At 56.7% G+C, this 13,792-nt stretch overlaps 1 protein-coding gene and 1 non-coding gene across 2 annotated transcripts; both read left to right on the forward strand.

Annotated features, from left to right (window-relative positions):
* Positions 1 to 834: 834 nt before the first annotated feature.
* On the forward strand, positions 835 to 10,049 carry EEF2 (eukaryotic translation elongation factor 2). Its single transcript, XM_047706088.1, has 15 exons — positions 835 to 983; positions 1,928 to 2,142; positions 2,970 to 3,151; positions 3,229 to 3,440; positions 3,878 to 4,056; positions 4,235 to 4,340; positions 4,808 to 4,921; positions 5,122 to 5,260; positions 5,427 to 5,622; positions 6,254 to 6,512; positions 6,976 to 7,083; positions 7,495 to 7,848; positions 8,140 to 8,322; positions 8,404 to 8,536; positions 9,315 to 10,049. The coding sequence occupies exons 1-15, from the start codon at positions 981 to 983 to the stop codon at positions 9,506 to 9,508; spliced, it is 2,577 nt and encodes an 858-aa protein (XP_047562044.1). The 5' UTR covers positions 835 to 980; the 3' UTR covers positions 9,509 to 10,049.
* Positions 3,742 to 3,806, forward strand: LOC125090119 (small nucleolar RNA SNORD37). Its single transcript, XR_007124208.1, has one exon. It is a non-coding gene; the product is annotated as a small nucleolar RNA SNORD37 (small nucleolar RNA).
* Positions 10,050 to 13,792: the final 3,743 nt, after the last annotated feature.

Here is a 13,792-nt window from a genome sequence, read left to right on the forward strand (position 1 = left end):
ACAAATGCAAAATAGACTTGTGAACCTTTGGTTAGGGAGGAAATGAAATAGAAAATGAGGTTGCCCCTGGAAAGCGCTGAGCCCAGTGCCTGAGACATGGCAAACCGCGTCTCTGAAATAAATGTTGTACTAAGAGCAGAGATAGCTAATCAAAATAGCTGGTGTGTACTGAGCGCTGTGTCAGGCGCAGAGCTTATCTCTTTGTCTGTCATCTCACCCTCCCGCAGTAAGGTAGCACCGATGACACCATTTTACAGATGAAGAAACTGAGGCACGAGAAATCCAAGGACCTGGTGTAAGCACAGGTGAAGTGGGAGAGATGGTCAGGTGTTCTGTGGGTTGTCACAGCGACGACGCTTACAGGATTCCTGGTGCAGTGGATGGCCCATCTGTCTTTCTGGGATAAATGATTAATACCTGCTTTTAAAAAAGGTTTTTATTCTGAAATAATTCTATGGCAGACAGTTACAAAAATAGTACAGAGAGGTCTCGAGGATTCTCGCTCCACCTTCCTCGGTGGTTTCATCTTACATAATAGCAAAACCAGAAAATTGGCTGGCGTGCAATCCACAGACCCCTTCACGCTGTAAAGTGCTTTTAGGAGAAGTGCTTGGCATTGCGCAAGCTGCGATAGCCGCCACGATTAATATTCTCAGCTAAAGCGGCGCTTTTCGCCCACCGCTCCTCAGTACTGCATTCCGAAGGCCTGCCCCCAGCTCTGGTTCGACCACCGCCCGGGGAAATCCCAGGGCCGTACCGCCGCGGGAAGGGTTAACCGGAGGAGCCCTTCCTTGCGCCTGCGCGGGGCGTTCCTTGTCGCCCCGCCCCCGCAGCGCGGTCAGATGACCCGCCCAACCGGCTTCTGCCTATAAAAGGTCAGGTGTTGACGTCAACGTTCTCTTCCGCCGTCGTCGCTGCCATCCTCGGCGCGACTCGCCTCGCTCGGATCTGCCTGGGAGAATCCACCGCCATCCGCCACCATGGTGAGCAGCGGCGTCCGGCTGGAGGCCTGGGAGGGCGGCGGGGTCCCCGCGGGGCCGGCGCTCGCGGGTCTGGAGCGCTGGGGCCGCCCGGACATGGAAGAGACATGGCGGCGCCGGCGGGCCCGGCGGGGGCGGGGGGGGGAGGAAGCGGCCGCCGCCATGTCTGCGCGTCGTGCCGTTCGCCGAGCCCCTTCCCCGCTTCCGGGGGCGCCGGCGCCTCGCGGGACCCCGGGCCGGAGCTGGGGCCGGAGCTGGAGCCGTGGCGGGGCGGGGGGAGGTTGTGCTGATGTGGCAGACGTCGTCATGGCGGGCGCTGTGCGGGGAGCGGGGCGAGGGCGAGCCGCCTTATGTAACCCGCGGGTCGCGAGCAGGGCTCGGCTTTCTGCCGGGGCCGCCGGGGGCAGGGAGGTGGGAGGACGAGGGTGGGCGCGGGGCGGAGACGGGCTTCCCGCGCCGGCGCTGGGCCGTCGCGGCCGCTTGCCGCCCTCCCTGCGCGTCCCCTACGCGCGGCTGACAGCGGGGCCGCAGGTCGTGGCGGGCGACCGCGGGGACCGCGCCAGCTCCCCGCCTGCCCGCGGCGCCGTCTGGCCCCCAGCTGGAGGGGCGACCTTGGATTGTACGGAGGACCTTTGCTGGGGGGGGTGGGGAGCGGCCGCGGGGATGGGGTTTTCGGGGCGTCCTCTGTCCCGCGCTGGCCACTGGGTTGCCGCAGCCCTCGGCGTGCGCTGTCCCGCCGGGGACCTGGTGTCGGTGCGGTTGGCTTGGCGGCCGCCTCCTGGAGTTGGGCAAGTGACATCTTCACGGGGGTGTCAGCCAAAAGCCGGGGCGTGCAGACGCCGGCGCGGTGTCCCAGGGCCGCGCTCCTGCTCTGGCTTCGGCAGCCCCCACCGGGGGAGTCCCAGTCCCCCGGCCTGGGCTGGCCTGAGCTCCCCTCCCCCGCCCAGGTGAACTTCACCGTAGACCAGATCCGGGCCATCATGGACAAGAAGGCCAACATCCGCAACATGTCCGTCATCGCCCACGTGGACCACGGCAAGTCCACACTGACGGACTCGCTGGTGTGCAAGGCCGGCATCATCGCCTCCGCCCGCGCCGGGGAGACCCGCTTCACGGACACGCGGAAGGACGAGCAGGAGCGCTGCATCACCATCAAATCCACGTGAGCCTGCTGCTGTCTGGGGCGGGTGGGGCGGGGCGGTCCGAGCCTTGGGGAGCCCTCAGCAGGCAGTCCTGCCGCGTTGGGGGGAGCCGGAGAGATGACCTGAGCGCTGTGGCGGCTGGGAGGGAGGAGGCGGATCAGTCCCGCGAGGGAAAGTGCCGCCAGCGAGGCCCAGGGAGGCTCAGTGTTGGGGCCTGGGGCGCTTCGGAGAGGAAGGGGCTTAGCCCGTGGCCTCCCCGTTTCCGGACTGCGGGGCTCTTGGCAGCGTGAGGAGAAATCTGGGCTTGTGCCACTGGCATCGAGCCACTTCGCGTCGTCCTGCCGTGTGTCCCCCCTCAGTGACCCTCTTTGGTCTTAGGTGTCGGCAGAGGGAGCACCTCGAGCAGGGACTGAGCGGCTGTTGGTCTTAGTTTGCAGTTGGGGAGGTTCTCTGGGTGGTTCCGAGGCTGGCTTCAGCGGGGGGCGGGGGAAGAGTGGCAGGTGGTCCACGGTTTTCAGGTCTCGTTTTGTCACCTGGTCAGTATTTGGGGTCAGGTGTGTTGGGCCTGAGAGGAACCAGGATGGGTGGGCTGGACCGGTGGGCGTTTGCTGCTGGTTCTCATGGTAGGGAGGTGGGCCCTCCTGGCTGAGGGCGGAGCTGCTTCTCTGCTTGGGAGGTCGGATCCGTCTGTAGGGCGGAGCGATTAGCAAGGAGAGGAAGCAGCACCTCAGGGAGAGCTATGAAGAGGGCGTGCGGACTCCTAGGGCAGGTCTGGGTGTGCTCCTGCGTTCGGGGAGGACAGCAGAGGTGCGGCTTCCATCCACCCAACTTGCCCCAATTTTCTCAGGGCTATCTCCCTCTTCTATGAGCTTTCGGAGAACGACTTGAACTTTATCAAGCAGAGCAAGGACGGCTCCGGCTTTCTCATCAACCTCATTGATTCCCCTGGGCATGTGGACTTCTCCTCGGAGGTGACTGCCGCCCTCCGTGTCACCGACGGTGCCTTGGTGGTGGTGGACTGTGTGTCTGGTAAGCATAGGTCCCTGCACGTGTGGTTTGGTATCCCGGCCCCCCCTCTCCCCACTGATGGAGATGCCCGTGCCCAGGTGTGTGCGTGCAGACGGAGACGGTGCTGCGGCAGGCCATTGCCGAGCGCATCAAGCCTGTGCTGATGATGAACAAGATGGACCGAGCGCTGCTGGAGCTGCAGCTGGAGCCCGAGGAGCTCTACCAGACCTTCCAGCGCATCGTGGAGAACGTCAACGTCATCATCTCCACCTATGGGGAGGGCGAGAGCGGACCCATGGGCAACATCATGGTAGGTCATTTGCGTTTCGCGGTGGAGGGTCTTGGCTGGCTTGCTGTTTGCCCCTGGTTCCACTGCTTTGTTCGTCTTCCTTGGAGGGGTCTCAGTTGTTGGCCGCACTGGAAGGGCTGGGATTTCCTGGTGCGAGGGCGTGAGGCAAGGCTCTCCCGGGGACTCCGGGGGGTTGTGCAGGCAGGTTTACCGTGGAGCTTGGGCCTTTTTAAGAGGGTCTCACCTGCGGTTTTGAGGGGCTGCGGGCTGGTGGGCGCTCACACACCCTGATGCTAGAGGGCATGGGGCAGAGTTGGGCCTTAAAAATGATGACTAAAATTTCTTCACTTTGACCTGATGGCTGTTGAAGAGATCGGATGTCTGAGGCCCACAGTACCCAGGGGCTTTGTGCTTTCTGTGCAGCTGTTTCCGCTCATAGCATTTTCTCGCCCTTGCAGATCGACCCTGTACTTGGGACTGTCGGCTTTGGGTCTGGGCTCCATGGCTGGGCCTTCACCTTGAAGCAGTTTGCAGAGATGTATGTGGCCAAATTTGCTGCCAAGGGCGAGGGCCAGCTGGGGCCTGCTGAGCGGGCCAAGAAAGTGGAGGACATGATGAAGAAGCTGTGGGGTGACCGGTGAGCACTGTAGGGGTGGAGGGGTGGGGCGCTCCATGGTACTCCTGTGCCTCAGCAGGGATCTGGGGGCAGTGGTGGCGATGCGGCTGGGGACCACCAGAGGTCTACAGGCGCCTCCTGCCCACCTGGGTCTCCCCACGTCCTGCCGTAGTTGACTTGGTGGATACTTTTCTGCCAGGTATTTCGATCCAGCCAATGGCAAATTCAGCAAGTCAGCCACCAGCCCCGATGGGAAGAAGCTACCACGGACGTTCTGCCAGCTCATCTTAGACCCTATTTTCAAGGTGAGCCAACGAGTTCGTTGTGGATGTGCCTCCCCTGGGCTTTCTGTCTTTGGTCCTGGTGGCTCCCGGATCTGTCCCCTACCTCCTGTGGCTGGGCAGAGCTGGGTTGAAAAGTGGGTGCTGGGGGAGGGTGAGGTAGGTTCAGACCCCAGGGCTCTCCTCTGACGTACTAGCCACTGAGATTGGTGGGCGGAGGGGAGACTAAAAGTGGGAGCTTTGTTAGCAAGTGTCCAGTGTTTGTAAATCGAGCGCCTTTGTGGTTTAGGTGTCAGAACAGACTTGTGTCGTGAGAGCCCGTCCTGTTTCTCCCAGGGTTGTCTGGCGAGACCTTTAGAGCTCTGCTGTTAGGGATTTTTGGAGCACTGTCCTCGCTTTGCCCGTGGTTTGTTAGGATTGCTGGGACGGAGGCAGCCACAGGCTTCCCATTTTGTTCCCAAACCCACCGTGCTGTTTGTGTAACTCATCAGGTGTTTGACGCAATCATGAATTTCAAGAAAGAGGAGACGGCAAAGCTGATTGAAAAGCTGGACATCAAGCTGGACAGCGAAGACAAAGACAAAGAAGGCAAACCGCTTCTGAAGGTGAGTGTGGGTGGGCCCTTTGGGGGGCGCTGCTGGCCCTGCCCTCGGTGTGTCAGTGGCTGGCTGTGGAGGCTTCACCGGACCCAGCCCCATGGCCAGCCGGGCGGTCAGGAGACCTGCGGTGCTGGCCTGTCCGGTAGGAGCAGGTTGGGATTCTGAAGGCCATGGGCCTTGCCTGAGTTCTGCGTTCCCTGCTGCAGGCTGTGATGCGCCGCTGGCTCCCCGCCGGGGACGCTTTGCTGCAGATGATCACCATCCATCTGCCTTCCCCCGTGACGGCCCAGAAATACCGCTGTGAGCTCTTGTACGAGGGGCCCCCGGACGACGAGGCAGCCATGGGTATGTCAGGTTCATCTGTGCCCTGGCTGCAGAGCGCTGGGTCTTGAGAGCAGCCTGTGGCGGTGGCCGGAAGGCGATGCTCATGCCAAGTCCTAGGGTTGTGGTTTTGAAAGAGTGAGCTGCAAGGGAGTCCCACAGTTCCCTTTGGGGATTTCTTTCTCCTCAGGCATTAAAAGCTGTGATCCCAAAGGTCCCCTCATGATGTACATTTCCAAAATGGTGCCGACTTCTGACAAAGGTCGCTTCTACGCCTTTGGTCGTGTGTTCTCGGGGCTGGTGTCCACTGGCTTGAAGGTCAGGATCATGGGGCCCAACTACACCCCTGGGAAGAAGGAGGACCTGTACCTGAAACCTATCCAGAGGTGAGGTGTTCGGGGCTCCTGGGTATGCCAGGCAGGTCTGTGTCCCACACCAGTCCCAAGCTCCCCCCACAGGGAGGGTGGCAGCGTGTAGTGTGGCTCAGAGAGCAGGGAGGAACTCAGGTGAGGGAGGGGTTTGTCTGGATGATGCACGCCAAGCAGCAGTGGTTGGAGCCCTGGTTTGGTTTGGACACATGTTCCTAAGCTCGAGGTGCTGGCGGCAGCAGCTTGGTCATGTCCCTAGAGAGCTGGCAGAGACTCCAGAGGCCCTGTCTGCTGGTGCCAGTCTCGAGTCCGGGTGGGGGTAGGGGAAAGACCGATCTCTAGCTCCTTGGGGCCTTGACTTTCATCAGCTCTCAGGTTCCTGTGACAGTCCTGTCAGCCTTGAATTGGGTGTGGAGCGCCATAGGGGAGGCGGGAATCTGCAGGTAGCCTTCTGCTTGGGTGTGCAAGAACGGGGACTCCTTGTCACGGGAACCCGGACTGCAAGGTGAAGCCAGGGCCTGAGGCTCTGGGGGCGGGTTCACACTGCCGTTTCAGGCAGTCAGGACGGCCACAGGCTCCAGAAGCGAGGGAGGCCATGTTTGGCCATTTGGGGATCTCTGGTGTATGGGTGCTTGTCTTGTTCCCTCAGGACAATCCTGATGATGGGCCGTTACGTGGAGCCCATTGAAGATGTGCCTTGTGGGAACATTGTGGGTCTGGTGGGCGTAGACCAGTTCCTGGTGAAGACTGGCACCATCACCACGTTCGAGCACGCGCACAACATGCGGGTGATGAAGTTCAGCGTGAGCCCTGTGGTCCGCGTGGCTGTGGAGGCCAAGAACCCGGCTGACCTTCCCAAGCTCGTGGAGGGTCTGAAGCGGCTGGCCAAGTCGGACCCTATGGTGCAGGTGGGTGGGTGCGGGGCCCGGGGGAAGGCTGCGCCCGGGGGAAGGCTGCCTGTAGGAGCGCTTACCGGGGGGCCTACGGGCAGCTTCTCCGCCAGTTAGGGGGAGTCAGATACTCGGAAAGCCGGGTGTGGTGAGCACTTTTCTTGGCAGAGCAGCTGTGCGACAAGGGGGGTTTCCTGCCCGGGAATCATCAAGTTTTCTTTCATACGTTAGACTCTTGCGGGTTGTCTGTAGAGCGGGTTGCTCTGGGATGTAATGCTGAGAACCAGCACAAGACATACCTATGAGAGCTCTTGCTGTTTTTCGTGACCCCTGAGTTACCAGAAATCCCTGTTCTTAGGAAGTCTGCATTCTACCAACAGTAGGGAAGCTTGGCTGCTTTCTACCCATTCCCTAAAATTTCCCGGGATCCCTGAGTGTCCTGGGGTCAGGGCCTGGGGGCTAACTCTTGGGCCCGTTGCAGTGCATCATTGAGGAGTCCGGGGAGCACATCATCGCAGGGGCTGGGGAGCTGCACCTGGAGATCTGTCTAAAGGACCTGGAGGAGGACCATGCGTGCATTCCCATCAAGGTGAGGCCTGGGTCTGGGCTCAGGTGGTGGGAGGCCTGCTGTCCCCAGTACAGAGCCGGGCAAGTAGAGATGGCATAGTCCAGGGTCTTTTGTCCTTCTTTGATGTGTTTCTTCAAATAAAACATAGTATTTCGGAACAGTTCACATCGGTTTTCAGAGTCTTTGAGGTTGCATCATGAAGGACTTGTTGTTTTCCAGGTGATAAAAACTTGCAACGCAAGTTTCTAAAGTTAACGTATCGTTTAGGTTTCTGTAGCCACTCTTAGGTCTGTTGGCTGCCCTGCTCTTACCTGCTTTTGCAAGGAATTGAGTTTGTCATTTGTGCATGATGCTACGCCTGTGCATTCTGGTCAGGACCCTGTGTTTTCCTGGGAGGTCCCTGCCAGGCCTGACTTTCACACTTCTTTGCAGAAATCTGACCCCGTAGTCTCCTACCGCGAGACCGTCAGTGAGGAGTCGAATGTGCTCTGCCTGTCCAAGTCCCCCAATAAGCACAACCGGCTGTACATGAAGGCACGGCCCTTCCCGGATGGCCTGGCCGAGGACATTGACAAGGGTGAAGTGTCTGCCCGCCAGGAACTCAAGCAGCGGGCCCGCTATCTGGCCGAGAAGTATGAGTGGGACGTGGCTGAAGCCCGTAAGATCTGGTGCTTTGGGCCCGACGGCACTGGCCCCAACGTCCTCACTGACATCACCAAGGGTGTGCAGTACCTCAACGAGATCAAGGACAGTGTGGTAGCTGGCTTCCAGTGGGCCACCAAAGAGGTGAGGAGCTGTGTGGGTGTCCAGCGGAGGATGGGACAGTGGGCTATGGGTTCTCAGAAGAGCCAGGGAGGCTCGCAGTCTTTTGGTATCTTGGGGTCACCTGTCCTTGGCCAAGCGAGGCAGTAGACTTGCTTTTTGCGAAGGGGATCCTAGGGCGGTGGAGGTGGGCAGGACACGGCAGGTCCATCTGGGTGGAGACTTGGAGGCATTGGTGTAGCACTGGCATCCGTCCTGGAAGGAGGGGCTACAGTAGACACAGGACCTTGATGGTGGTCTTGGCTCCTTCTGCAGGGGGCTCTGTGCGAGGAGAACATGCGTGGTGTGCGCTTCGATGTCCATGACGTGACCCTGCATGCGGACGCCATCCACCGCGGGGGTGGCCAGATCATCCCCACTGCCCGCCGCTGCCTCTACGCCAGCGTGCTGACCGCCCAGCCCCGGCTTATGGAGCCCATCTACCTGGTGGAGATTCAGGTAGGGAGTTCGGGTTCTCTTAATTTTTATAGGTCCTGTTTTGCCTGATAGCTGCATATAATAGTCATTTTTGTCTCACAGTGTCCGGAACAAGTAGTTGGTGGCATCTACGGTGTCCTGAACAGGAAGCGGGGTCACGTCTTTGAGGAGTCCCAGGTGGCTGGCACCCCCATGTTTGTTGTGAAGGCCTACCTGCCTGTCAATGAGTCCTTCGGTAAGTGGGGGCTTGGGGCACCCCTCAGACACCTGCTGCTTGTGACTGGTGGGCCCCGGGACAGAGCAGTAGTCTGATAGGCGGTTAAACCTGGTCCAGGATACGTCGGGGCTTTGGCTCTAGCAAGGCCTGGAGCCGGTCTGATGAGAGCCATGGGTGGAATCTGCAAAGTGCTGGCCTGGCCCCACCCAGCCGGGCGGTGGGGGCAGCATGGGGCAGCATGGTTGTGGACCAATTGGTCCGCTCAGCATGCAGATCCCTGAAATGGTGACTCTGCAGGGGAAGAAAACCTTTGGACGAGTAACTTGGTGAAACATTAAGGTCAAGGCCAGCAGAGCAGTTGGTTTGTAGCCCAGGTTTATGCTGTGGGTGAGCAGGGGGACTCCCAAGAATGGCCAGCATGGCCTTACAGATGAGCAAAGCTTGGGTGAGCTACAGAGTTAGTTTTTTGTTTTGTTTTGTTTTTTAAGATTTTATTTATTTATTTGATACAGATCCCACGTAGGCAGGCAGGCGGCGAAGCAGGCTTCCTGCCGAGCAGCGAGCCCAATGTGGGGTCCATCCCAGGACCCTGAGATCATGACCTGAAGGCAGAGGCTTAACCCTCTGAGCCACCCAGGCGCCCCAGAGTTAGGTTTCAATGTGTGACTGGATCTGGGTTGACTAAGACTTCTGCGATCTGTGTGCCTGCGTTGGCCCCACCTCCTCCGGACTTGGCCGCGGTGGTGGTGGGGACACGTCTCCTGAGCTGGCTCATGAGCCCTGTGCCTCCCCACAGGCTTCACCGCTGACCTGAGGTCCAACACTGGCGGCCAGGCCTTCCCCCAGTGCGTTTTTGACCACTGGCAGATCCTGCCCGGGGATCCCTTCGACAACACCAGCCGCCCCAGCCAGGTGGTGGCCGAAACACGCAAGCGCAAAGGCCTGAAGGAAGGCATCCCGGCCCTGGACAACTTCCTGGACAAATTGTAGGCAGCCGTCCCTGCAGCCCACCACCCCGGGTGGGACTCTGCACAGCCCCTGCACCGGCTGATGACCGACCACAGCAACAAGCCCTCGCATTCTCCATGACACCTCGAGACTGTCCAGACGGGGACGCTCCACCTGACAGGTTCTGGGGCCCACTCGGCGCCATCACTCCGCGTGAACGCCTGATGCCGTTCCTCTAGATATTTATTCCAAGATTTCAGAGGCCGCAGAGACGCCCTGGCAGCAGGGACTTACTTGGCCGGTGTGGGTGGGGGAGGCGGGATGGGACATTCAACACTTTTTTCCATTTCAGAAACCTAAATGTCCAAAAAAAAAAAAAAAACAACACAAAAGAAAAACGCATTAAGAGGTTCATTTGGGTAAATGGCCCGTAGTGGATTTTCCCAAAGAAAGGGGAAGGGACAAGCGGGTAGACCTTTCTCTTTGGACAGAAGCTAGAAGGCAGGAAACTTGGTGCGGGGTCACCGTGAGCACCTCCAGCTGTATTCGTGCCATTGGAATAATAAATTTGATACAGTGGTGACTTTGTGTGTCCATGTGACTTCGTCCTTGGTCTGGTCAGGCTGCAGCGGGTCCCCCCGGGCCAGTGTCCCCACTGTTGGTGATACTGAAATGCAAAAGGTTCAACTCAATCTTGAAGTATCCTCGGATGCCAGGCCCAGGTACGGAGGCACATCCGCAGTCTGCCCTTCCGGCCCAGGGGGCTACCCGGTGTGACGGGGCCTCTTACCCGGACTCTGCAGAGCGGTGACCACTGGGCCGTGGGGCTGCTCATTGCTCGAAGCGAGCTCTCCGCAGCCAGGGACCGCGTGTGTAAGCTTACGCGTGAGTGCGCTTCTGGTCTGGTGGTGCTGGGGCCGCTGCGTGAGCGCTGCCAGCCGGACAGTTCTGCCCGGTCTGCTCCTGTGGACTTAACTGCCCAGCGAGGGAAAACCGCAGAAGAAAGCCACCTGCCGGGCAAGTTGTCTTCGCCAGCCGGATGGGTTATTCAGAAAAGTTAAAAGTGGCACATATACCTAGTAGATTTTTATTTTAATCTTAAACGTTTAACCCTAGACCTCGCATAGGACGAAACCTCTGTACTCAGTCCATCTTTGTCTTCCTTGGATAAATGACCACCAGAACGCGTGGCTTCAACAGTGATGTGCTGCGGTGGGAGCGGTTTGGGAAATTTGTGGGGGACATCGGGTGTTCACCGGCTTAAGGAACCCCGTTCGCATTGAGAAGGCAGGAGCCTGGGTGATGGGTGTCCCAGAGGCACTGGATAGCTCTGCCCACCTGCAGGTTGACTCTGCAAAGTCTCCCATCCCCCGCGTCTTTCACGTTGGAAAATATTTCAAATCCTGGCATTGCTTGCCACGCACACACATTTTTTGCACTTTTATAAGCACTTCCGACTATATTTGCAGAAGAGTCTCGAAGACGTTACAAAGGTAATGCTCAGTGACTATTCACTTGCTTTTCCACATTAAAGTCACGGTTTCAAGGGGCCAGTCCAGGATGCCACATTGCGTTTAGTTTAGTGCATTTTTAAAGTCTAGTAATTTTGTTAAAAGAGTGTAAATTGAGAAGATGAAGATGGAACTATTCTAAGTTTTCAATTCTGAATTCATAGTCATTTGGGGAATTTGGCTTATCACAGCATCTCTGTGCATTTTCAGTTGTAAAATTCAAAAGGATACCATTGGGCAGGGCTGTCCTGACGTCAGTCTGTGCCGACCCCCAGCGGCGGTGTGTTACAAGGCCCCGTGTGTGTGTTGCGCTCCACACGTAATTTGTTTACTTTGACCGATTGTGTTAGCCTCGTCTCTAGGCCAATACTACCCTTTTTTAGTCATTGGACACCGGTACATTCTTAATCATCAAGGACCCCAGAAAGACCCTTTTTGTTTAAATGGGTTTTATCTGCTGATATTTGCCATGTTTAGAAAGTAAAATTGAGAGATTTAAAAATGTTTTAATGGTGAACCCATTATATGTTAACATTATTTTAAAGATTTTTAGGGACGTCTGGGTGGCTCGTGGGTTAAGCGGCTGCCTTTGGCTCAGGTCATGATCCCAGTGCCCTGGGATCGAGTCCCACATCGGGGTCCTTGCTCGGCAGGGAACCTGCTTCTCTCTCTGCCTCTGCCTGCCACTCTGTCTGCCTGTGCTCGCTCGCTCGCTCTTCCTCTGTCCCTGACATAAATAAAATCTTTTTTTTTTTTTTTTTAAAGATTTTATTTATTGGGCGCCTGGGTGGCTCAGTGGGTTGGGCCACTGCCTTCGGCTCAGGTCGTGATCTCGGGGTCCTGGGATCGAGTCCCGCATCGGGCTCTCTGCTCAGCAGGGACCTGCTTCCCTCTCTCTCTCTCTCTGCCTGCTTCTCTGCCTACTTGTGATCTCTCTCTGTCAAATAAATAAATAAAATCTTAAAAAAAAAAAAGATTTTATTTATTTATTTGACAGACAGAGATCACAAGTAGGCAGAGAGGCAGGCAGAGAGAGAGAGAGATGGAGAAGCAGGCTCCCTGCTGAGCAGAGAGCCCGATGCGGGGCTCGATCCCAGGACCCCGAGATCACGACCTGAGCCGAAGGCAGTGGCCCAACCCACTGAGCCACCCAGGCGCCCCAAATAAATAAAATCTTAAAAAAAATTTTTTTCTTTAGAATTTACTTGGCAGTCCAAGCAAGGGTGGCAGGCAGAGAGGGAGAATCAGGCTCCCCACAGAGTGGGAGGAGCCCAATGTGGGACTCAGGATCCTGAGGTCATGACCTGAGCTGAAGGCAGAGGCTTTAACCTACTGAGCCACCCAGGCACCCTGACAAGTAATTTTTTTTAAAGAATAATTATAATGTGGGATCTGAGACCATATTAATGAATTTTTTATTACTATTAAACTCCCTTGGCCCCTCTTGCACTTTGAAGGCGTCCTTTTTGTAACCTGCATTGGTCCCTTGGAAATACTGGTATATCAAGTTTGGTGCTCTTTCAGATGGTGACACATCTCATTAAAAAAAAACATCGAATACTCCCATTGGTTAACAATTTCAACAAGGAAGTGAAGTATTTGAATTTTTTTTCCCCTTAAAATCTAAAATTTGCCATTGGCAACAAATCCTGTCAATTGTTTTCCTTGAAGTGACAGATTGGATTTGTTTCTGAGAAAATGCCAGATACCCAAGTCTAATGTTAGTTTGTCAGGTTTTCTCCCGCCCCGCCAAGAAAAATGATTTTCCAACTCACTAAGTGTGGGCTATGTACAAGTGACTTTTTCCAAAAAATGCCGTATGGGAAGGGGAGGGAAAAGTATTCCAGTGAAACCTGGCAGCGGATCCTACCTGGAACCAGGTGACCAAGGTCAGTGTGAACGGCAATGTCATGTTCATAGTCTGGACCTGTGATATGGTGTCTTGAGAAGGGCTTTGGCCTTCCTCCCTAAAACCCATCACCCCAGTCTATGGAGGAAAAAAAGAGACAACCAGTTGAGAGACATTATACAAAATACTTGACCAGTCCTCCTTGACACTGTCAAAGTCATCAAAAAAGGAAAGTCTGCGAAACAACCAAAAGCACCACAAGGACAAAATAGATGGGATTCTGGATGGAATTGTGGGGCAGGAAAAGGATGTTGGGGAGAACAAATCTGAACAATGCACTTGGTTGTGCTGGTGCATTACTGTGGGTTCGTTAGTTGTGACAAGTTTTCCATACTGACGTCAGACGGGATGATGCCATCTAATGTAAGATGTACCTAATTACCAGTGCAACGGCTCCTGGAGGAGGGGCCTGAAGCAAGAACGGAGGAAGGCGATCTCCAGGCTGAAGGGACAGCTCGTGCAAACACCTGGGTGGGAGTGCAAAGTTCCGAAGTCAGAAGGCAGGCAGGTGAGCTCGGGAGAGCGGCGGGAGGTCAGGGTAGGTGGCGAAAGTCAAGCCAGGTCTGCCGTCCGATGGTATCTGCAGTGGTTCAGCACTGGCTTTGGGTTCGCGGCTTCCTGGGAATGAACCTGAGCTGCGCCATTAACTGGCTGTGTGACTTCGGGTGGGCTGCTTAACCTCTCTGGGTCTCAGCGTCCCCATCTGCAGAACCGCAGGAATGGTAACAACTCCCCTGCGACGGCCGGCTGGTCCATACAGACCAGCTGTTTGAGCCGGTGTCCCGAGACGACACGAGTCGGAAGAATCAAGCCCGCGTGGCAACACCTGACCTCACCTGCATTTTTACTGATGCACTGGGAATGGGGGTAACATTTTAGAGGGGGATACTGCAGTTCAGGGACTAA

The sequence above is a fragment of the Lutra lutra genome, chromosome 1, assembly GCF_902655055.1.
Source record: "Lutra lutra chromosome 1, mLutLut1.2, whole genome shotgun sequence".
In the NCBI taxonomy this organism is placed as follows: Eukaryota; Metazoa; Chordata; class Mammalia; order Carnivora; family Mustelidae; genus Lutra; species Lutra lutra.